This window comes from Euprymna scolopes, chromosome 17 (genome assembly GCF_053919585.1).
Source record: "Euprymna scolopes isolate OS-2025 chromosome 17, ASM5391958v1, whole genome shotgun sequence".
In the NCBI taxonomy this organism is placed as follows: Eukaryota; Metazoa; Mollusca; class Cephalopoda; order Sepiida; family Sepiolidae; genus Euprymna; species Euprymna scolopes.
In genome coordinates, this window is record NC_136498.1 from 124,175,179 (window position 1) to 124,200,726 (window position 25,548).

General features: G+C 33.6%; 1 protein-coding gene across 1 annotated transcript in view; it reads left to right on the plus strand.

The window, feature by feature from the left end:
• Positions 1–25,548, plus strand: part of LOC145296956 (uncharacterized) — a 57,511-nt gene that overhangs the window by 13,298 nt on the left and 18,665 nt on the right. Inside the window, exons 4-10 of the mRNA XM_080143179.1 lie at positions 681–814; positions 4,727–4,825; positions 10,573–10,725; positions 15,799–15,957; positions 17,522–17,635; positions 22,314–22,442; positions 23,517–23,621. Of these exons, the coding sequence (XP_079999305.1) occupies positions 681–814; positions 4,727–4,825; positions 10,573–10,725; positions 15,799–15,957; positions 17,522–17,635; positions 22,314–22,442; positions 23,517–23,621 (893 nt within the window). The remainder of the gene's footprint in view (positions 1–680; positions 815–4,726; positions 4,826–10,572; positions 10,726–15,798; positions 15,958–17,521; positions 17,636–22,313; positions 22,443–23,516; positions 23,622–25,548) is intronic.

Below are 25,548 nucleotides of genomic sequence, written 5' to 3' on the forward strand. Positions count from 1 at the left end.
GGTTGGGGTGTTTATCTGAAAACCATTCTTAACATGAGGAGGTTGGGGGTATTTATTCCTAAAGCCATTCTTAACATGTGGAGGTTGGGGGTGTTTAATACGGAAGCTATTCTTAACATGGGAAAGTTGGGAGTGTATACTCAGAAAGCCATTAATAATATGAGAAGATAAGGCGTGTTTATTTTGAAAGCCGTTTTTAACATGGAGAAGTTGGGGTGTTTATTTCGAAAGTCATTCTTAAGATGCGGACATTGGGGGTGTTTATTCCGAAAGTCGTTTATAACATGGGAAGTTGGGGTGTTTATTCTAAAAGCCGTTCTTAACATGGGGAGGTTAGGGGTGTTTATTCCAAAAGCCCTTCCGCACACGCATTACTAATTTCTCTGTTGTGAACAAATGGCTTCCAGGGATTACATTAGGTTTTACCTTGGATATTGATATATTTTTCGTCCGACCAATTTTGTATTAACAGAAAAATATTAACTTTGAAATACTAATTCAATTTTGAGTTTAGGTGTGTCCTTGGATCTATATAAGAGGCTCTGTCTGTGATGCTTACGTTTTCAAAATTACTTTAGTAATAAACGTGACTTATTTCAAAGTTAATATTTTTTCAATTGATTAAATGAATGCATCTTAAGAACGTCCGTTCTTAATTTGTTTCTCATTCGCTATTCCAGGCAACACACGTGTCGTCACACAGACCGCCTTGCAGACATTTCAAGATGAAATGGAGAAAGTGAAAAAAGATCCGTACAAAATGGTGATGAGACAAACAAAGTTACCAATTTCACTGCTAAACGAAGCTGCCCGAGTAAGTTCATCAATCTTATGTTAATGGTTTCTTTTTTTTTTTTTTGTACAAATTGAATATTATTGGATGAATTTTAATATTTGTAAACTAAAGTCTAAAAAAGGAATAGCGAAAAAAAAGCATTCAAGAACTTAAACTTTCAATTATAGTTGAAATTATATACACTAAAAAGTAAGTAAAAAAAAAAAAGGGGGTGGATGTCCAGCGTCAATTTTATTTCAAGAGATTTCTGAGAAAAAGTGAGACAGACTAAGAGGAATATAAGTAAATCTGCCTTTGTTTTGAATGAATGTCTTGGGGAGGCCTCATGTTTTGACAAGCTTCTGGGCTTGACCTTTACTCCCGATCTGAAATAGAACACGTATATCAAATCCATTGCCAAAGTTGCTGAAAAAATGGTGAGATCCTTCTACCGCTCCAGTAAATATCTCACTCCTGATGCAATTCTCTACCTATATAAATGTCAGGTTCGGCCAACGATTTAGTACTGTTGCCACATCTAGGCAGGAGCTGCTAGAAGCAACTTATCCTGTCTTGACAGAGTTCAAAATAGACTTCATAGCTTAGTGGGGGATGCCCTTTTCTTTTCCCTGCAACTTCTTTCTCACAGAAGAGACATAGCGAGCGTGTCCCTGCTTTATCGTTATTTTCATGGCAGGTGCTAGTCTGAACTGCAATCTATGGTCCCCCCTCGCTAGACTTTCACGAAAAACACTCATCTAGCCAGAACCACTATCAACAATTTCCCACACTCTTTATCTGTGCCTACACCTAAACGTAGATTCCGTGAACAGGGCTTCTTTCTTAGAACTGCTCGCCTGTGGAACTTTATTCCATTTGCCTGCTTTCCAGCTGACTACAATCTGATTGTCTTCAAGTCCAATGTGAACAAGTTCTTACTGAACCCACTAATGTTTACTACGCTAAAATCACAATGCCTAATGTATACCCATTAACCCTTATCCTCGAGTGGCCTCTGGGCCTTGATAAGTGGCTGCTGTATTTTTGGATGCATCAATTACTTTAAAAAAAGGAAGAACGATCACCCGTGAATATTATTTAGTTTTATTGATGCGTTTGGATGAAGAAAAAATTGCTTTTCTACCAAGTGCACTTTATCACAAGTCTTATATTATTTAATTATTGAAATTCTTTTTGGGATGAATAATTTGTATATTTTTTATTTATTTTTTATTTATTTGTTTCTTTGTTTATTTGTTTTTATTTATTTGTTTATTTATTTGTTTATTTATTTGTTTGTATATTTATTTGTTTATTTGTTTCTTTGTTTATTTGTTTGTTTATTTATTTGTTTTTATTTGTTTTTATTTATTTGTTTATTTACGTGTTTGTTTATTTTTTATTTATTTGTTTCTTTATTTATTTGTTTCTTTGTTTATTTGTTTTTATTTATTTGTTTATTTATTTGTTTATTTATTTGTTTGTATATTTATTTGTTTATTTGTTTCTTTGTTTATTTGTTTGTTTATTTATTTGTTTTTATTTGTTTGTTTATTTGTTTTTATTTTTTTGTTATTTGTTTTTATTTATTTGTTTATTTACGTGTTTGTTTATTTTTTATTTATTTTATTTGTTTGTTTATTTATTTGTTTACTTATTTGTTTGTTTGTTTACTTTTCTTTATTATTTCTTTCTTTGTGGACTATTATCCTCATCTTTTAATAGTTGTTGTTTTTAACAACATTTCATCCAACTATTCCACTGGCTTTCATTTCATTATCGCAACAGGTTAGGAATGCTGAATCTTCAACTGTATCAACAGAGGATTAGTTGGCCAAAATGTGGTGATACGACAATTATGGAAGGCAGTAATTACTGAAGATGAAAACAACAACAACTATAAAAAAAATGAGGATAATAGTCCGCAAATAAATAAAATCACAAGTCTTGTTTATCTACAAGAACTATAAACAATTTCCCATATTCAAAAAAAAACACTTATCTGGCTACAACCACTATCAACAATTTCCCATACTCTCTATCTCTGCCTAAATCTAAACATAAATTCCATGAACAAAACTGTTTTCCTAGAACTGCTCACCTGTGGAACTCTGTATCATAGGTCTGCTTTCCAACTAACTACAGCGTGGCTGTCTTAAAGTCCAATTTAAACAAGTTCTTGTTGAGCTGCCCCCTAAAATGATCAAATTCTACCCAATTTTCACCACTAACGACCACTACACTGTTATGTTATCTCGGTGAAACTCTTATCCTCGAGTGGCCTTCAGACCTTGATAAGTGGTGACTCCCTGGTAAAAAAAAAAAGAAGAAAAATGGCAAAACAAGATAAATTGCATTTTGAATTGCTTTTTTTTTTTTTTCTTTTTTTTTTTTTTTTTTACATGGGTATCACCACTTATCAAGGCCTTGAGGCCACTCGAGGATAAGGGTTAAAGAGTGTACAGTAGAAATTGGACAATATAGTAATCGTTAATAATGGAAATTCGGTAAATTAGTTAACTTATATGGAACGGCTCATAAAAAATTTGTTTATGTTAGACTTGAAGACAACCATATTGTAATCAGCTGGAAAGCAGAAAAACGGAAGACAGTTTCCATAGGCGTGTAGTTCTAATAAAGAAGCTTTGCTCATGGAATCTACATTTTTTTTGCACCCATCTTATTCTCCAGATCTGACCCCCCCCCCCCCAAAAAAAAAAAAAAAACACCAACAGCAACAACTAGATGTTTGCAAACCTCAAAAGAATGCTTCAGAAAAGAGTTTTGGCTTCACTGATGAAAAAGTGATATTGGAAACTTGCCGCATTTTGAGATCATAGACAAATCGTTCTACAAAAAGACATTGAATTGTTGGAGAAACGTTGAGATCTATGCATTACAGAATTGTATGAATGAACATGTATCACTGTCACATTTTCGAAGTTCTGTATTGGTTAACTATCGTGATGTTCCTACGTTTTATGTCTTCTCTTATTAGCTTAAACTATATCCAGTGGTGAGGCCCCAGCTTGTGGGCTTTGGGGAGTGTGGAGCCACCCTTTAATTACCATTGCTCCCAGGTCTACTCTGACCCGGAGTGGTAGTTTTATCATCTATCAGAATGATTTACATATTTCGTGCGCGAGTATGCAAAGGCCTGATTTGTTCATCTGTGAAAAATTGAAGGAAATTTAAATGAACTTTTTCTTGAAAGAAATAACGAGACAATTATTTTTATTTATTTTATTTTTTTTTTTAAACAAAAAGTTAATTTAAATTTCCTTCAATTTTTCACAGATGAACAAATCAGGCCTTTGCCTACTCTTATTTATCCTGTCTGTCATATAATAATTACTGAAGTCAGTTCTCCAAATTTATTTATTCAGCTTAATTTTCGGCCCTGTCGGTGGGGCATTAGAATACGCCGACTGCCCCCCCCTGCAGAGGGTAAAAGTCCCTCAATGGGGGTCCTGGATATGACCTTAAACTATATCCAGTGGTGAGGCCCCAGCTTGTGGGCTTTGGGGAGTGTGGAGCCACCCTTTAATTACCATTGCTCCCAGGTCTACTCTGACCCGGAGTGGTAGTACCTGTTAGGGTTCCAACTATGGGTTGAATAGAAAGCGACTTGAAAACAACAAATATATTCTATTTAAAAATTTTTCTTCAAAATCTTTGGATTCGGCATTAAATAACCCGAAAAGGGTTGATATGCCGTAAAACAACCAACCAACCCACTCTAATTAGCTTAGTAGCCGCTGTCTGTTGGTAATGATTTTACGATCATGGCTTAATAAATGAAAAAAAAAAAATCATACTAGAGACTATGGTGGTGCCAACTCTAGTCCCAACACAACCATATAACATGCAATATTTGAAATAAATGCTAACATTTTCTTCTTCAAAACTCTTAAATTGTACTCCTTTTTACTTTTCTATCTCAATTTGTAGTTTGCTCGGCCGCATTTGTTGGACACGGAAAGTTATAAATTGACCTTTGGTCCAAAATCCCAACGCAAAAGACCAAACATCAAAGCTTCTGACCTACAGGTAAGTAAAACTTCCTTGCTTTCATGCTAGGCATGAACGTCTTTTTCTGTAGAATGAAACTTAGAATTTAAAGAAAATATTTCAAGATTTTTTTTGGCGATTAACTGAACAATCCGTGATCAACATTGGTACTCTCTCCTCATTCACATTTATCGTCGATAAAAATAGCAGAACTCAATAAAAAGGAACGACTCCTATAAAATGTTTATCAGAATTTCTCAGTCGTTTGTCGATAGGAATCCAATTAACGTTACCCGAGTCATATAAAAAGGAAAATGAAGTTGTGTTTTATTACACTTGCTCAAGGATTTTAGTTTTAATTTAATTATTTTTTACTGTGCAACGATTTATCAATTTGAAAAAAAAAAAAAAAATGCACTGATGACGGCCTACTACTACGAATTCAGAATGGCTGTCTTCAAGTCCAACATAAACAAATTCTTGATGAGTTATCCCCTTAAGTAACCCAATTTACCAAATTTTCATTACTAAAGATGACTACGACATATTTCCCTTGACCACTGTACACTCATTAACCCTTATCCTCGAGTGGCCTCTGGGCCGTGATAAGTGGTTATTTCTTTGTAAAAAAAAAAAAAAAAAAAAAAATAGGAGTCATAGTAGCGAGAAAAAAAGTATTATGCAGAAAATATTTGATTTACGTAAGTAATTTACATGCATTTAATCGCAATCTGATCTTTAAATCAACCTTCAGTTAAATAAAACGTCAATAAAAGAATTCAAAATAAGAAAAATGATTTTTGTTTTAATTTAATTAATTGCCGATAAAAAAAAAAAATGGCAAGTAAATAATACAAAAAAAAAAAATATTAAAAAAAATCTTTTGACCCTGTTTAAATGAAAAAGCTTACAGAAATAACGCTTTCAAAAATATGTTAAAAATAAAAAAACAAAATGTCTGGCAAAACAAGTCAAACACAAAAACCAATAGTTATGAGATAACTCTCTAACCCATTCGGCTACAGCAATAGTCATACGATGGCGTTGCAAATTTATGTACTTAACATATCTGAGAGGTGAATGGTTCACACATAAGCAGATGTTTTAAATCGTTTAGAAAGAGATGATTTTACGTGACTCCCCATCAGATTCTGTGGTCGTTAAGGTAGAAAAAAATGAATATCTTGTTCTAAATTTCACATATTATGCGTCAGAGTCCCTGTCCTTTACGAAAGTACTGGAATTATTCTTATGTGGATTTTGAAAGTTTTAGTTAGACATACAAACAAATACACATACATACATACACACAGACGTTTGCTCTTTATATAATAGAAGGAAATAATGATTAGTGTGTGTTACTCATTATATTCATTCCAGTAGATATCTCGCTGCTGATGTAATTCTCTATCTATATAAAAGCCAAGTACGTCCAAGGATGGAGTACTGTTACCACATCTGGGCAAGAGCTGCTAGCAGTAGCTTATCCTGCCTTGACAGAGTTCAAAATAGATTTTGTAGCTTAGTGGAGGATGCTCTTTTCTCTTCCCTGCAACCTCTTTCCCACAGCAATATTGCGAGCCTGTCTTTGTTATCTCCATGGCAAGTGCTCGTCTGAGCTCCAATCTTTGCCCCCCCACCTTGCCAATCTTTCACAAAAAACACCCGTCCAGCTGAAACCACTGTCAATAATTTTCCCCACTCTTTATCTGTGCCTAAATCAAAACGTAGATTCCATGAGCAAAGCTTCTTTCTTAGAACTGCACGCCTGTGGAACTCTGTTCCGTTTGCCTGCTTCCCAGCTGACTACAACTTGGTTGTCTTCATGTCTAACATAAACAAATTCTTGATGAACCGCCCCCTCAAGTAATCCAATTTATCAAATCTCCATTACTCACGATTACTACAATATTATTCCATTGACTACTGTACACTCATAAACCCTATCCTTGAGTGGCCTCCAGGCCTTGATGAGTAGTGACTCTTATGTAAAAAAAAAAAATTATAATTAAAGTTGGTTGTAATGAAGCATCCATCTGATCACAAACAGTCCTGGTGTATGATAGTGACGGTTGTAAATTTTTTTTGTGTATGGGAGTAAAAGTTACACTTCCTATAAGTCTTACCTGCTTTAGAGAGTCAGTTATGACGGATTTAATGTAGGAAATTATGAAATAGAATCATTATTATATTGTATGAATCTGAAGATTTTACTGTTGGCGTTGGTTCGCCCCAATATTTTTCTAGTCAGAATTCTAGAAAGACACCAGATGCTTACGAAAGGGACCGTATGAAGATTGCCAACATCCTAAGTGACAATCATTTCTGTGGAATGAAGTGGATTTGCTTTGAAAAGGTCTTGCTGTTAAATATTACTTCATCAATTATTATTTTCTGATATTTTTGAGGGCGTAAACACACAAAAAACTAAGGTGGATCTGTACAATGCACACTCTCTTGTATTTTTTCTTTTCACAGATGACACCCCTCTTATATAAAGGATTTTTCATTTAATCTAAGGGCAATGAAGACCTTTATTATCCAATGTAATCTGTATTGTTTTCACGAGTCACCATGTTTGTTTTTGTGCACGCCTGCATTCAATTTTTGCACATTTATACATTAATTATATATACTTCCTATTCCATAGCTAGCTATAACATATACTGATGCAATGGATCATATGTAGTAGTCTATTTTAAAACTACCAGGGAGACCCAACATTGCCCAGAAATGAATGATGATCAACAAATGTTCCACCCTCCCATATTTTATTGTCATCAAAATTGGTAAAATTGGCCATTTTTCAATCTTCCCCCACAGTGATTTAGTTCACAATACGTTGTAGTCTACATTGCACTGTAGAGAACTTACTGTTGATTTTATTTCACATGAGTCACGCAATCTACTTGATTGGAACATTTAAAATAAAAAAATTACTGCTTAAGATTACCTGATGATGGCATTATATTGTCGAAATGAGTTTGTTTTTAAATGAATATTGAAAAAAAAAAATCCTGCATTGTTTTTTGACTTGTTAAATTTACAAATTCAAATTTACGCAACACATATCAAGAGGATGGGGGGGGGGCTCTTGAATTTGCTGATTTATATCATTAATATGAAAAAATTTATTTAATGTACAAAATTTTCTAGTCTTACAATTAATATATTATCGTTATTAATTGTGATGCAATAACTAGCTGTAACTGCTCGGTGTTGCCCAGAAATCTTTTTATTTTCACTTTTGTTTTGGAATCAAATCCTTATATTTTTGAATGTTAAATTTAATTATTATGGATCATTTGCTTATTAAATTATCAGTTGAACTAAATTGTTATAGAACTAATAGTAGTCAAGGTAATGTTTTAATCTCTATTTATAAAAGTAGAATTAATTGGCCCTATTACCAGTCGCAAGCAAAGGATCATTTTAAATATTGAATTGTTTTGTTGTGTAGCAGGGGGGGGTCACATTTAACAGGGAACTCAGAACAGAGACGATAATGACAATTATATAGATTACACACGACGACTGTGACGATTCTTTACTTATGTGGTTAATTCTAGGTCTCCATTCTAAGACACGTCAGCCCCCTCCCCGGTGAATAGGGGGGGGGAAGCGACCTGTTAAACCGTCCGCTCTGCTCAACGTCCAAATTCCAACTCCTATGATCTCCAGCTAACCTGATCCATGTGACTCACATGTATATCCTGCAGCTGAGCAGATGCTTCCGGTAAACTTGTCCATGATCTAGCTTGGTCATATTTTGACAGTTTTTTATCAACATTCTTCATGTTCATTTCTTGTTTATCTCTCCAGTTAGATAGATAGATCGAGATGGATAGATACTGAAATAGATAGATAGCTAGATAGAGAGATATATCGATAATACACATAGATAAATAGATAGTTCGACAGATAAATAACTTAGAAATACTTTCTTGTGTTCGACCTACTACATAACAGTTTTTAACGCTTGATTCAATCTGATTAGATATTTCTCATGATAAATCTATAATCCTTATGTACATTCTGCTCGTCCATGACTGATTGTACAAATGGTATGTTGTTAGTAACTTCATCACTAACTGATTTTCTTACAAATATATTGAACTCTTTTTACGAAATGTTATTTTTATCAGTTTTTTTCTAAGTAGATTGTTTTCAACGTTAGAGGAGATGTATAGGACATCTTTATGGTAAAATTTTATCATTTCAAGACAGAAAATAGAAATGAAGAATTTGAATACAAAACTTGATAAAATCCATGTTCTAAAAATTGTAAAAACAAAACACTAAATATGTGCAACATTTCGACACTATAATATATTCGTGATGTGTTGTTAATGAAATAAAATGGTGACATATTTTTTCACTTAATGTACGGTTTAATTGGAATGCTTCTCTTATTATTTCATAAGTATTAATTAAAAAGCAATTATAATTACCACAAAATAAATTGTTTTCAACTATTAAAATAATTTTCAGTACTTGTACAGTTTAGTCAAGACATTAAAAAATGAAAATATCGAAAAAAAGGTTATATTTCACGTATCCGTTATGAAACAAAGTTCTCCGGAAAAAAATTTCACTTAATTTCATCAAGTAGTTTTTTTTTTTTTTTTTTTTTTTACAGCGAAAAAACTATTTGTTATGATACCGAGCAAAAGGTTCGATTTTTAGGAAGAAAAGCTAGAATTAAAGATGGGAAGGGAGTGTCGGCGCTTTACATTGAGTTATCTCCCTGTGGCATGTTGTTCAACTTCAGCAAATTTTCACAATGGCTGACTTCAACACGCTCTCATAAGAACGTGTTTTTCCGCTGTAAAAAGAAAACTACTCGATAAAATTAAATGAAATTTTTTTACAGAGATCTTCAGTCCAAAACGGATACGTACAATATAACCTTTTTTTTTTTCGATATTTTCATTTTTTAATGTGTTGACTAAACTGTACAAGTGCCTAATTTTCAATACGATTGATAATGTTTACCCATTTTTTTTATTTTTTATCACTTATGTTTGAATTCATGTTTTGAAGCATGACGTAAATCATGAATCTATCACGTTGCACCAAAGATATAATTATTTTGTTAACGTAATGTTTTAAGTTCTGTTTATAGAAAAGTTTAAATCGCTCGGTTGGTAGAAGATTTAAAAATTTTAGTCTCCAGTCATAGCATCCACTTTATTTGTTGGGAATATAAAGCAGTTAATTGTAAATAAGAAAAATGTGTAAGTTACGTGGCAACGAGAAACGCGTATACACAGACATGAGAAGTCCTTACACAATTTTGTTAATATAGAAAAGATATTTAAGCTCGTCTGAGCTTCAATCTATGGTCGCCCCCCCCCATCGCCAATTTCACGAGATACACTCCTCTAGTTGAAAACACTACCAATAATTTCCCCCACTCTTTATCTGTGCCTAAACCTGAACGTAGATTTCATGAACAAAGTTTCTTTTTTAGAACTGCACACCTGCGGAACTCTCTTCCTTTTGCCTGCTTTCCGGCTGACTATAATATGGCCGTCTTCAAGTCCAACATGAACAAGTTCTTGATGAGCCGTTCTCCTTAAGTAATCCAATTTACCAAATTTCCGCTACTAACAATTATTACGACATTGTCCCGTTATCTACTGTATGCTTATTAACCCTTATCCTTGAGTGGCCTCTGGGCCTTGATAAGTGGTGACTCCTTTATTAAAAAAAAAGTGTTTTTTTTTTTTTTACGTTTTATTTTTCTAAAGTTTTGTATGATGTTTTTGTTTTCTCTTCCGCAGGCATTATATAACCAGGCTGAAGAACAGGAGCGTAAATACAATCCTCAAAACGATTCCGATCTTGTCGTGGAATCTGATGGAATGAGAGATGAAGCGATCGAGATGGTTTTCAAAGCTGGTCAATCGAAACGTGTCTGGAATGAACTCTATAAAGTCAGTCACATAACATTTTATTTTTTACATCATCATTTGAAATACAATTTGTCTAAAATAGTTTTACTTATCGATAGTGTATTTAACTACTGTGATATGTACACACTTTAAAAAACCGTACATTCCAGTGACGTTGTTTGTTTATTGTGGTGCTTCTTTATTATAATAACAAAAATCGAAATATTGACTTTCAAGTTAAACCAATCATATCGACTTAATTGTCATGTCGCACTAATAAACATACCTAAAAGTTGGTCAATCGAAACATGTCTGGAGTAAACTCTATAAAGTCAATCACATATTTTATCGTCATTAAAAATACAATATTAATTAAAATAAATATGTATTAGATACGTTTGAAGCCAAAACAACGCATTATTACAAAATAAACAGACATTTATTTTGTTTCAATATAAATTTTAAACAAAATAAATATCTGTTTATTTCAATATAAATTTCAATATAAATTTTAAACAAAATAAATATCTGTTTATTTTGTAGTTACTTGTACAGTTTAGTCAAGACATTAAAAAATGAAAATATTGAAAAAGTTTAAATTATATGTATCCGTTATGGGACAAATTTCTCTGAAAAAAAAAATTCACTTAATTTCATCAAGTAGTTTTTTTTTGTTTTTTTTTACAGCGAAAAACAATTTATGATACCGAGCAAAATGTTCGATTTTTAGGAAGAAAAGCTAGTATTTAGAGATGGGGAGGGGTGTCAGCGCTTTAACTGGAGTTATCTCCCTTTGTCATTTATAAAATTCAAACAAATTTTTTTCTTTAATCCAATATGGCCGCCTTCAATGTACTCTCATAAAAACGTGTTTTTCCGCTGTAAAAAAAAACTATTTGATGAATTATTTTTTTTTTGGAGAAATTCGTTCTATAACGGATACGTACAATTTAAACTTTTTTCGATATTTTCATTTTTTAATGTGTTGACTAAACTGTACAAGTACCATTTTGTAATAATGTGTTGTTTTGGCTTCAAACATATCTAATACGTATTTATCTCGTTCAAACTCAACCAACGCTTCTGTCAAGGAACACAAACTCTAACAACAATTTTAACTGTTGTGAATTGACAGAAAAATTTTTTTAATTGATTTTTCAAACGATCATTGGCGATTCTTCATTATGATAATGAATTTCGAAATATTGAATTTCAAGTAGAACCAATAGTATCTACTTAATTTTCACGTCACAGTAATGAACATATCCAAAAATTACGAAAAACGATAAGGTAGAAAATTAATTATTAATGAAAAACAGTTTTTGAAGGCAATTAGCGAAAAGTGAGTTTTGTTCAACTGGCCTAAGATTTCAGAAAATAATAAATTCCTTTGTTATGATTCGAAGTTTGTGTTTTTTCTTTTTTTTTTATAGCAAAACTCAACTTTTTTTAATTAACTGTCTTCAAAAACTATTTTCATTAATAATTAATTTTATACTCTATCGTTTTTCGTAATTTTTGGATATGTTCATTGCTGCAACATTACAATTAAGTAGATAGCATTTGATTTTATTTGAAATTCAATGTTTCGATTTTCGCTATTATAACAAAAAATGCCCGATCCTTTAATCACTGCTTCATTAAGAAACCATTTTTTCAATAGTCTCTTTTTTTATTCTGTCTTATCTCCCTTTACGAGACTTTATTTCTTAGGAGATTTTCCCAGCAAATTCCGGCCCTGTCGGTGGGGCATTAGAATATGCCGACTGCCCCCCCCCCCCCCCTGCAGAGGGTAAAAGTCCCTCAATGGGGGTCCTGGATATGACCTTAAACTATATCCACTGGTGAGGCCCCAGCTTGTGGGCTTTGGGGAGTGTGGAACCACCCTTTAATTACCATTGCTCCCAGGTCCACTCTGACCCGGAGTGGTAGTACCTGTTAGGGTCCCAACTATGGGTTAAATAGAAACTGACGTGAAAACAACAAGTATATTCTATTAAAAAGAACTTTCTTCAAAATCTTTGGATTCGGCATTAAATAACCCGAAAAGGGTTGATATGCCGTAAAACAAAAAAAACCAACCAACCAACCCAGCAAATTCCCACTGCTAATCATTTTTCTATCTTTTTAAATATCCTGACATTTTAAGCAGGGTCAGTTTACCTTTTTCAATTATCAATAAACCTGTGTCTAAAATAGTTTTAACTGTCGATAGTTTTTCTAAGTACTGCGATATGCACACACTTTCAAAAAACTTATGCGCAGTCCAGTGACAGTACGCTTTTTTTTTTTTTTTTTTTTTTTTGTGCTTAATAGCGAAAATATTGAATTCCAAGTAAAACCAATGATAGCTACTTGTCAGGTCGCAGTAATGAACATATCCAAAAATTACGAAAAACAATAAAAAGGTAGAAAATTAATTATTAATGAAAAATAGTTTTTGAAAACAATTAGCGAAAATTAAGTTTTGCTAAATTAGCCTAAGAGTTTGTTTTCAGAAAATTATTACCTCCCTTGTTACGATTCAAGCTCCATATTTTTTATTCTTAGCAAAACCCACTTTTCACTAATTGTCTTCGAAAACTATTTTCATTAATAATTAATTTTATAAAACGACAGCGTCACTAGTCAGAGTCAAATCGTGGTTGTGGCGCTAATTATAACATGTCACCAGCTACAAGTCTTGGTTCCAATCTAGTATGCAAAATCCTAGGTCTCGGAACCAGGTGTAACTTATTCAAGCCACAACCTCTCTGTTGTTAGGCCGTGTCAAATGTCAAGTTTGGTAAGTTACAAAGTTCTTGCGATCACATGTTTGCTAAGTTTAATGGATCCAATGTACACAACCGGGCAACTCTGGGCAATTTGCTTTTGTGTGCTGGGTGGTGGTATCATTAACCAAAAGAGATCGTCAACCAATCGGTTGATGTGACATCTGCTGTCAAATGTTGTCAGCAATCATTCCCAAACAGGAGCAAACAGAAAAAAAACAAGCAAAAAACAATTTACACTAGTCTTTGTTTTGTTTTTTTTGGTTATATATTCAGAACAATGACAACACAATAAAAGAGTCTCTGCTCATTGAAAGAAAAAGAAAAAATAACAAGAAAAAAAAAAACGTAACAGGAGAAATAATAAAATTAACAAACTATTTTGCGCTCTCTTTTGTAAACATAACTACATGGAATACAGCAAATGTTGTTCTTTCTATAAGAAAGGCGGGGGTATTCAATCTTCGCTCATATTAACTTTGGATCGGCTTAATTTTAACTAGTTTCTTTCTTTTTTTGCCGTTCTGTGACTGTGTTGAATGAAATAAATTTTCTTGATTTATTTTGTAATATCCATCTGGATTACGAGTTTTCGAGTAGAGGCTAACCTTTGTCCCTTTTCTTCTCTTCTTGGGCATCTGAATCCCTAGTGTCCAGGAGGCTTCTCAAATCTACAGAGTCTTGAAGATTTCTTCGACAAACCATCCTTGGATTGATCTGCTGTATCTATGCCATTCGGCAACTCAAAACTGATTTCAAAAACTCTCTCCCCAAAACTACTGAAAAACTCAGATGTGTGGCCTTGTTTTATATCTAGGGGTCACGTGATCCTTCTTGTCAACCAATTAAAACTTGTCATACAATTCTTTGCTGTGAGACAATTGGTCAACCATTTGCTCTCGACTTCTTGAATATTAACTAAACTTCAAGGACACTTGTGATTCTCACGACCTGTTAATGACCCAGGATCACTCAGTCACTGATCCTGACTCATCGAGAATTACAGCAAATTTGGTCATTCTCGTTGATCAGAGAATCGGCCCTAGTCTAAACAACCATTGTTTTTTCCATTTAATCTATCACTTGACCATATACAAGTAATGTGTATATATATATATATATATATATATATATATATATATCTTATAGATTATATATATATATATACACACACACACACACACCAGGTTAAAGGTATTCAAGAGTGATACCTAATGAATTTAACGAGGTTATTAAGAGTGCTCAATAAAAGAAGAGCAAGATATATTTTTATTAATGTAAACAAATTTACATAGTTACAACACTGGACATGCTAATGTTTTGGATAAATGGTCGGTTAAAACCAGAGGTCTTCGTCAGGTGACTTAATAAAGGACTGGTTTCTTCTGTGAAAAGCAACCATTTATTAAGTCGCCTGATGAAGACCTCTAATTTTAACTGACCATTTATCCGAAAGATTGGCATGTTCAGTGTCGCAACTATGTGAATTCGTTTATATTAATAAATAAATAAATATATATATATATATATATATATATCCATCCCGATATATATTAGTGGATGAATAGGTAATGTAATCAGGGTCCATATTAGAAATATTGTAATACTTCCATTAATTACAGCAATTAATAGGGTGGCGCAGTCTCCCCTCACTTGGCCTAGGGTTGGAATCTCATGATGCTAGCCACACTGATAAGACACCGGAGCTCCGCCCAAGCGATAGCGTCACAATTTTCTACCTTATCATTTTTTTGTAATTTTTTGATGTGTTCATTACTACGACATTACAATTAATTGCAAATTTTCTTGAATTTTATGAGAAAACAAATTAATCTAATTTTAGATATTTGTTAAAAGATGCATCTGAGGAAAAGAGGGATGAAGACCTGTTAGAGATTATTAGGAAGTCAATTTTTTAAAGCCATCCAACACGTCAGTATATGAAATGTATCTTTAACTTAACTTTTTGTAGAGGATAGGTAAAATTTCCATGGTATCACCAGCGTTTCATATAAGTATTCATTATAATTTTTGGTGGATAAAAAAAGAGTGCTATTTTGGTGACATTTTAGCTTCTCAGAATGTCCTTGAAAATTTGCTTTAGTTAATTTTCTGTATTCGTCGTTATAACTTTGTGGAAAATTTTGTAGAAAACTAAGAAACGAATCTTGAGTGAAATAGAAAACTGATAGAAACTTACATTGTTCATTTCAGATTTTCTAAAAAAAAATTTATTTGTGAAGAAACTTTTTGAAAATTTCTTTGAAATTTTGCATCAAAATAAAAACTTTCGCTTTTCTGATTCATATTGATTTTTTATTTTTATTTTATTTTTTTTTTTTAGGTTATCGATTCTTCAGATGTTGTTGTGCAAGTTTTGGATGCGAGAGATCCGCTCGGAACGAGATGCTACCAAATCGAGAAATATCTCAAATCAGAAAAGAAACATAAACAACTTATTTTCATCTTAAACAAAGTGGATTTGGTGCCTGTTTGGGTTACGGTATGTCTTAAGAATTAAATCAAAGAATTAGGCTTATTCAAAGCTTTTCAAAGGAATAGTAAACTGACTTCTCTTCAAAAATCTCTGGCTTTCTGTTCCCTCTAACAGATATCCTATAAATGGCTTATAAATCTTTTCCCTCTAACAGATATCCTATAAATGGCTTATAAATCTTTTCCCTCTAACAGATGTCCTATAAATGGCTTATAAATCTTTTCCCTCTAACAGATATCCTATAAATGGCTGATAAATCTTTTCCCTCTAACAGATATCCTATAAATGGCTCATAAATCTTTTCCCTCTAACAAATATCCTATAAATGGCTTATAAATCTTTTCCCTCTAACAGATATCCTATAAATGGCTGATAAATCTTTTCCCTCTAACAGATATCCTATAAATGGCTCATAAATCTTTTCCCTCTAACAGATGTCCTATAAATGGCTTATAAATCTTTTCCCTCTAACAGATGTCCTATAAATGGCTTATAAATCTTTTCCCTCTAACAGATATCCTATAAATGGCTTATAAATCTTTTCCCTATAACAGATATCCTATAAATGGCTTATAAATCTTTTCCCTCTAACAGATGTCCTATAAATGGCTTATAAATCTTTTCCCTCTAACAGATGTCCTATAAATGGCTTATAAATCTTTTCTAACAGATGTTCCTATTCTACTTTTTAACTTTTAATGGAATTTTCAGATTTCTTTCATATTTTATTTTGTTGTACCAGTGGTTTCATGCCAATAAAACTATTTTTAATTCATAGGGTGTACTTTTTAGTTCTTTTATTGAAATTATAAATTAAAGAAACATCCGTATGATGCACTGATGACACAGGTGAAAAAATACAAACCATTTTTCGAAGCTTTGGTATTTGTCATAAAATTTGTTTTAGTACATAAAAAAATATTAATGAAATTCTTGTCTTCCCCAAAGAATTTTATACATATATAAATTTCACTAAAAGTTATGTACTAGCAGGGAGACTCGACGTTGGCCGGAATTAAATGAGGCTCAACAAATGTTTCACACTTACAGTACTTTTCTTGTAACCAAAATCTGCGAAATTGCCCATTTTTCAATCAAATCATTTGATTGCCTGCTCTGGTCGGGCACCCATCATGGTGAATGCCTCCCCACAGTGACTTGGTCCAAAATACGTTGTAGTCTACATTGCATCATAGAGAACCTGCGGTTGAGTTTATAATATTATAATTATTATCATGGCTTGAACTAAAGTTTAAAATACAAAAGTCAAGTATCATGGTTCAGTTGTGCTCTAAACAGAAACATTCATTTCAAATGCACTTCTATCTTATCAAAGAACCTGCTGTTGATTTTATATGCTGGGCCCTTCTGCTTGTGGGGTGATAAATTTAATTGGATTTTTTCGATTATTGATACTTATCAGAGGCATTTTGATACAAAACCTATCTAAGAACACTGCCAGGCACATAAAGTATGTTTACGCGAAATTTCCAAAAAATTACCCCAGCCATTTCGGAGTCCATAGTGAAAGAATTATTATTTTTATAAATTTTTTTTTACTTATTTCTAGCAAAAATGGGTAACAATTTTATCTACGGAGTATCCTACGATGGCCTTCCATGCAAGTTTAACAAATGCGTTCGGAAAAGGGGCCTTGATTAATTTGCTGAGACAATTTTCAAAGGTAAGAAAAAAACTTTTTTTTTTTTTTAAATTAAACAATTGTAAGTATAATAACGATTACCAAACAAAGAAAAAAAAAACATTGACATTGTAAACAACCCAGAATACTAAAGACGAGACAATTTTGCTAACGTACCACGTTTCTGATTGTCAATTTAATAAACGACCCGTCATTGTTGCTTGACGTTCATTTTACGTTTGGAAGTTTTTTTGTTTTTTTTTTTACACAGTGATCACCACTTATCAAGGCCCGGAAGCCACTCAGGGATAAGGGTTATTGCAAGTACATTAAGTTAGTGAGGAGATTTGCTGAAGTGTTTACTTAAGGGGGCGGTTCATTAGGAATTTGTTAACATTGGACTTGAAGACATCCAAGTTGTAGTCCGGAGGGAAGCAGGCAGACGGAACAGAGTTCCACAGGCGTGCAGTTCTAAGAAAGAAGCTTTGTTCATGGAATCCACATTTTGATTTAGGCACAGATAAAGAGTGGGGAAAGTTTTTGACAGTAGTTTCAGCTAGGCGGGTGTTTTTCGTGAAAGATTGACGAGGGGGGACAAGAGATTGGAGTTCTGATGAGCGCCTGCCATGGTAATAACGATAAAACAAAGACAGGCTCGCAACGTCTCTCCTATGGGAGAGAGGTTGCAGGGAAGAGAAAAGGGCATCACCCACTAGGCCACGAAGTCTATTTTGTACTCTGTCAAGGCAGGATTGGCTGTTTTTAGCAACTCCTGCCCAGATGTGGCAGCAGTACTCCATCCTTTGACGTACTTGACTTTTATACAGATAGAGAATTGCATCAGGGGTGAGATATCTTTTGGAGCGGTAGAAGGATCCTACCATTTTTCCAGCGACCTTGGCAACTGACTTGATGTACGTATTCCATTTCAGGTCAAAGGTAAAGGTCAAGCCCAGAAGCTTATAAAAACATGGAGCTTCCCCTAGACGAGAGCCACCCATATCAATTAATGCCAGATGGGGATCAGAGCGTTGATGATGTAAAGATAGGAGCTTGGTTTTAGATACATTAAAAGTAACCAGTCACCTCCTGTACCACGCGCTCAAGATCAGAGGAGAGAGAATCTGAGAGAACTTTGTCATATATGGCCTTTGATGTGTTGCCATAGATGGTCGTGTCATCAGCATAGATGTCAACGAATGATTTAAGTATGTGTTTTGGGAGATCATTGATGTATATCAGGAAGAGAGTTGGACCCAGTATGAACCCCTGAGGGACTCCAGCATTAATATTGATGGCCTTTGATTTCTGCCCAGCAACTACTACTCTTAGAGCCTATCGGAGAGAAATGATTTTATGATCGAGAAAACATTTCCACTTATACCGTAGCTGGAAATCTTGTGAAGTAGGCCCTTATGCCATACCTTATCGAAGGCCTTTGATATGTCAAGAGCAATTGCCCTAGAGAGGAAGCCTTTGTCAAGAGATTCACTAATCCTATGAGATATAGCAGTTAGCACATCTGCTGTAGATTTGGCAGAATGGAAACCATATTGCATGTCACTAAGAAGGTTATTTCTGCTGAGGTGGTTGGCTACTTCTCTATTTAATATGGATTCAGCAGCTTACTCATGACACACAGGAGACTTATTGGTCTGTACTGAGAGGGAGAGGACTTATCACCTGAGTTCTTAAATACAGGGCATACTGATGAGGTTTTCCAGGGTGTTGGAAAGCACTTCTCTTTAAGGCAGCGCTTAAACAGTTTTGTAAGTATGGGGGCAAGTTCTAGTTGAAGCTTTTTCAACACAATGATTGGAATGCCTTCAGGGCCAGTTGCTTTACTGGAATCAAGGTTCTTGATTAGCTTGGCTACATCACGCATAGATATTTGTATGTTGCAGAGCGTGTTGTCCGTTATAGGAGGAAATACGGGGAGTTGATGCCCTTCGTCGCATAGGGTAGAATTAGCTGCAAAGTTCTTGGCAAATAATTTGGCCTTGTCTGATGCTGACGAGATGACCTCAGGTCCATTGATGATGGTTGGGATAGAATGCACGCTTCTGTTCAGGATCCTATTTTCTATATGCCAGAACTGGTGGGAACCAAGCCGCTGCTCAGCTACTTTGGATTTAACGAACTGAGCATATAGCTCTCTTGCATTTTTTATTACTCTTTTACAGTGGTTGCTGGCAGTCCTGAAGGCAGCTTTAGTCTCAGTGCATCTATTACGTTGGTAGTTATGGAAAAAGTGATTTCTGTGCGCGATGGTAGCAGCACATTCTGGGGAGAACCATGGCTGACTGTTAGGTTTTTGTTGGAATTTTTTGAATGGTATGAATCGGTCTATGCCTACAATTAGCCATTCGGTCAGGTCTGATAATATGGAGGACGCATCTTTTTTAAACATGGAATGCAATGGTAGATCGAATATAAGTGTACGGAAGCTATCCCAGTCAGCGGTAGAGTATCGATATACAGTACGGTGGAGAGGTACATCTCCAGACTTATTGCATTTTGTTTTTATCTTAACTGATACAACCACGTGGTCGGAAGGTCCCAGAGGAGACAGAACAGAACTTGAACATAGCTCAGGGGAAGTTGAGAGAAAAAGGTCTAGAAGGCTAGCATACTGACCGGAAGTATTGGGCACTCGGGTGGGGACGTGGACAATCTTGGTGAGATCATAGGCAATGGCAAAATCATGACAGAACCTCCCCTCATCATCTGTCTTGTTAGAGTGGGTCAGCCATTCCGCATTGTGGACATTGAAGTCATCACAAATGTGGATGTTAGCTGAAGGGTGAGCAGACAGGATGTGGTCAATTTTTTCAGATATGCTCTTAAGGATAATAACTCCGCTGTTGTGGGGGTGATAGAGAGCGAATATAAATGCAGTGGTGTAAGCAAGTGCAACCCGGAAGCACATATAAGGTAAATTAGGGTCTTCACTGGAGATATCCCTACCACACGGAAAGCCATCTTTAATGCATGCACATATTCCATGTTCATGGCGATCTTGGGGGTCAGATTTAGATGTTAAGTTAGAGTATCATTTAATTATGAATTCATCAAGGGAAGCGGTCGGCCCAATACCAGTTTCACTTAGGAAGATTATGTTTGGTTTCGTTTCCTGTAATTGGGTTTCAATCTCTGGAAGGTTGGAACGGAGACCCCTGATGTTGGAGAAGGAGACATGGTAGTAGGGGTCTACGTTGGAGGATGGAGTTCTAGGTTTACACGTGTTATTTTTTTGGAGGTATTTCATGTTGAGTATTGGGATTTGTGGAACAGGTCGACAGACTTGGTTAGAGCAGAACAGAGAGGGAAGGTAAGAGAGAAAAGGAGAGGAAGATTTTTTTGTAGCCATAAGGTAAAGCCGTAACAATTACCCACTAGTATGGAATCGAGAGGCCCCACTCGAAACTACTGCATGGTCCAGAGTCCATTCACCAAATGGCAATACAGCAGCCCCAGTACTTTGCGCCTGCTGATAGGACAGCCTCCTTAGTGGTTAATCCAAGATTCGGGTCCCTGACTATCAGGCGGATAACGTCAGCCCAGATGAAACGTTTACCTCCAGCACCCTTACTAGTGACATGGCCACAAGGTGGACATAGGAACAGAAAATTTCCGACATTTCAGGCTACTGCTCACAAAGTAATGCCGTCCTGGCGAGCAGCTTTTTCTTCACCCTTTGTCAGAAACACCACTCATTGGAAATGAGGACTGAGGGACAAATAAGAGGAAGCGAGAGTAACAAGAACTGCCGATAACGCATCAACAATGCGTTGTCTACTCTCCATTTAAAAAAGGGGGGGGTGTAAGGACTTATTAATATTTACTTAGTATAAGTCCGTCGCTTTAATTTGAAATTTAAGATATTTGAAGATAAATTCCCCTCCCATAATTACGAATGAAAAAATGGAATGGATATAGGTTACTGTAATTTCCATTTAAGAGTGTTCATTTTTATTTTCTTCTTCCCAAGAGACACTTCAAACAAAGAAATTATGACAATTTAGCACTGAAATAATTTTAAAGGTACCGGTCCGGAGTTTCCACGTGTTCAAAGATTCATTAAACTGATTTCTTCTTTGCCAAAAAGGCATCTCTATCACGTTGGAAAGTTTTTCACTCACTGACACTTGTCAGTCGAGTTTCGCTGCTATGGTGGAAGTGGTGGAGAATGAATGGGTTATGGTGGGAGGGATCATTTTGTTTATATTTGTTGCTTCTATAACTGCTATAATGATAGAGATCTTCCTAAGATTCCAGTTTCTTTTCATGTCATACATAATATCTTGGTATTTTGTTATCTTTTCCCTCTTAGCTCTGTTGAAACCAGTATCATTGGGAACAGTGACTTCTACTAAGGTTGCTTCTTTCTTCTTGTCCCATATTACTGTCAGGTTTAATAACTGCGTTTTCTAGGTATGTAGTTATAGGAATTGCATAGTTATAGTAGGTTGGGTATGACTTATTTCCAACCATTCTTAAAATAAATAAATATGGGTAAAGTTAAAACCAAAATCCATATATTGTATTACAAATTGAGAGTTCCTTAGATAATATTGACTTTAGAAATGTGGGAACTGCTATGAATTATTTTATTTTTAATTATTATTTTATTTTTAATTATTATCTTATTTTTAATTATTATCTTATTTTTAATTATTATCTTATTTTTAATTATTATTTTATTTTTAATTAAATTTAGCTCCACTCTGACAAGAAACAGATCAGTGTTGGTTTCATAGGTTACCCAAACGTTGGCAAAAGTTCCATCATCAACACCCTTCGGAAGAAGAAAGTTTGTAAAGTTGCACCCTTGGCCGGTGAAACTAAGGTAAAATATTTTTATAAAAACCTTTTTTTTTTTCTTGTACAAAATTTTAAAATACGGAAAAATAATATTATTAAAGTTAAATAATTTGGTTTTTATTCAGAATTCAACTTAATTAAAAAACAAAAATACAGAAAAATCTGTGATCTATATATTCGTGACAGAACGAAAATGTCATCTTCCAAAAATTATGTAAATTCATTAATTTTAACCAAATAACAAAAATGTACAATTTTTGGTCATTAGAAGTTTTAATTATTGTTAATACAAACAAGATCTCAGTTGTCAAATTGAGTTGTTGCCCTTGAATTTTAACACATTCTAAAACAATATGTCTGCTGCCGACTCACTTGTCATAAAATATGATTTTCTTATTTAAAAAAAAAGATAAATACTACTTAATCACTTTACGTGATTTTTGGAATATGATATCTTAGTTCCATAATGAGTATGTATATCATAAAGATGTGTTTGTATTTTTGTTTTTAATTAAATTGAATTCTAAATAAGAACCAAAAATTTGATTGAATGAACTTATTGTAAATCTAAATGAGATATTTCTATCATCTCCATAACGTTACCATATTCCAAGGATTTTTTTCACTGCCTGTAAATATATCGGTTAAATATTTTTTTGCAAAATAATTAATATCTAAATTTACTTACTGGACTCAACTCTCTTCCTAATCTTCATCAATGACCTCCGAAATCAAATTCTAAGATCATTCGTAGACATTTATGCAGATGACATTAAAATCTATAACAGCATTCAAATGTCAGCAATGACCAAGATCTTTCTGATTCTCTCTCTTCTGATCTTGAGAACATGGTGCAATGGGGAAAAGGGTGGCTGGTTAATTTTAATGCATCAAAAACTGACCTTCACTTCTGATCTGAAATGGACCAAATACATCAAATCTGTTACCAAGTTCGTTGAAAAATGGTTAGATTACACTATTGCTCGAGCAGGTATCTCATTGTCGATGCAATCTTCTATCTGTATAAGTGCCAGATATAATGATCATATTTAATCTAAAAAGACTTTTTTTTTTTTTTTTTTTTTTGGCATGTACCTAGGTGTGGCAATATGTGACCCTAATGAGAAGAATCTATTTAGTAGACTGTCCTGGTGTGGTCTATCCGTCCGGATCTACGCCTGAAGAAATTGTCCTCAAAGGTGTGGTAAGTATAATTGACCCTCTCTTAAAATTCAAATTCATACATGGAAACCCAAAACCACTCATGAAATTGTTAATATGATGTCAGTCTTTTCTGCAGTGCAACAATAGACTAAACATCACATGTATATACAAAAATATCCAGTAACAAATTCCATGCATTTTAGCCTGACGATTACTTGTGGGGACGAAATGCGGAAACCTGTGTAGCTTAATTGCCATAAATATGTTTTCATAACTTGCAACCTTACTCTACTCGCATATTGAGCACTGTTATTTTGTACAAATTATTTACCAAGTTTTAACATGAATTGGAGTAAATACATTGAGGACATTGTCATGATGATTTAGTTTGTTTAACCATTTATGACCTGAATTATGATGTAGATAATTAAAAAATATTTATTGTTAATTTTAGTTTGTTTAACCATTTATGACCTGAATTATGATGTAGATGATTAAAAAATATTTATTGTTAATTTTAGTTGTTAAACCATTTATGACCTGAATTATGATGTAGATAATTAAAAAATATTTATTGTTAATTTTAGTTTGTTTAACCATTTATGACCTGAATTATGATGTAGATGATTAAAAAATATTTATTGTTGATTTTAGTTTGTTTAACCATTTATGACCTGAATTATGATGTAGATGATTAAAAAATATTTATTGTTGATTTTAGTTTGTTTAACCATTTATGACCTGAATTATGATGTAGATGATTAAAAAATATTTATTGTTGATTTTAGTTTGTTTAACCATTTATGACCTGAATTATGATGTAGATGATTAAAAAATATTTGTTGATTTTAGTTAGTTTAACCATTTATGACCTAAATTATGATGTAGATAATTAAAAAATATTTATTGTTGATTTTAGTTTGTTTAACCATTTATGACCTGAATTATGATGTAGATGATTAAAAAATATTTATTGTTGATTTTAGTTTGTTTAACCATTTATGACCTGAATTATGATGTAGATTTGCATTTCATAAACTTACCTTGATTATTATCCATATGCTTGAAAAAAAATTGTGTTTATGACAACAAACAAAGTCCTCCACTCTCTGAGACAGATGGCCACATACTGACTGTAAGCAATAGACAGTTGCAATCTGGAGGTATCTGGTATCTACCCAGATACTGAACTAATATGTACAAGGCGTGTTTGAATCAATACCCACTTTATTTATGCTGTTATATTCATTTATTTGTGACTGAACGAATTAGTTCAACCAGATCATAAAGGGTTAACTAGTTGTTATTTTATCAGCCTGAGTGAGTGCAGTTGTGTAAGAGATCAAAACTATTTGAATTATTTGATTCCAAAGTTGAAAGAATTTAACACATCTGCTGCCAAAATATAAAACCATCAAATAATGCATATGAATATCATATGGAATATATATTAAATTTATTTTACTCATAATATTCTCGTATATGGCACATTAAATAAGAAAATATCTTAGTGTGCCAAATACAAATATCAGTTTGTATATTATTTTATAAAGAATCAGCTTTTATTTACAGTGAATCATTCAACTTATATATTAGATTCACTAAAGAGAAAAAACATAATACATGGCAGGGGTCAAATATGAGATAACTCGTAAACATACAATTCAATACGTATTATTTTGAGATGCCAGTTCAAGTTAAAGACAGTTATCGTATGTGCCAAGAGCGCATTGACTGTTAGAAAAATAATTTTGTTACAAGTTTACTTGTAACAGGCAAGGCTAAGCAAAGAATATTTGTAGTTGGCAGTGAATGAAAATGCTAAAATTTCTTTTTAAAATAGGAAAAATAGAAAAAAAATGACCTGGATTTGTTTTTTATTGAAACTGTTTCTTCAAAACCTCATTCTTTTGATCATTTTCTAAACAAAAAGAAAAATCACCACACTTTTTTTTTTTTTTTTTACA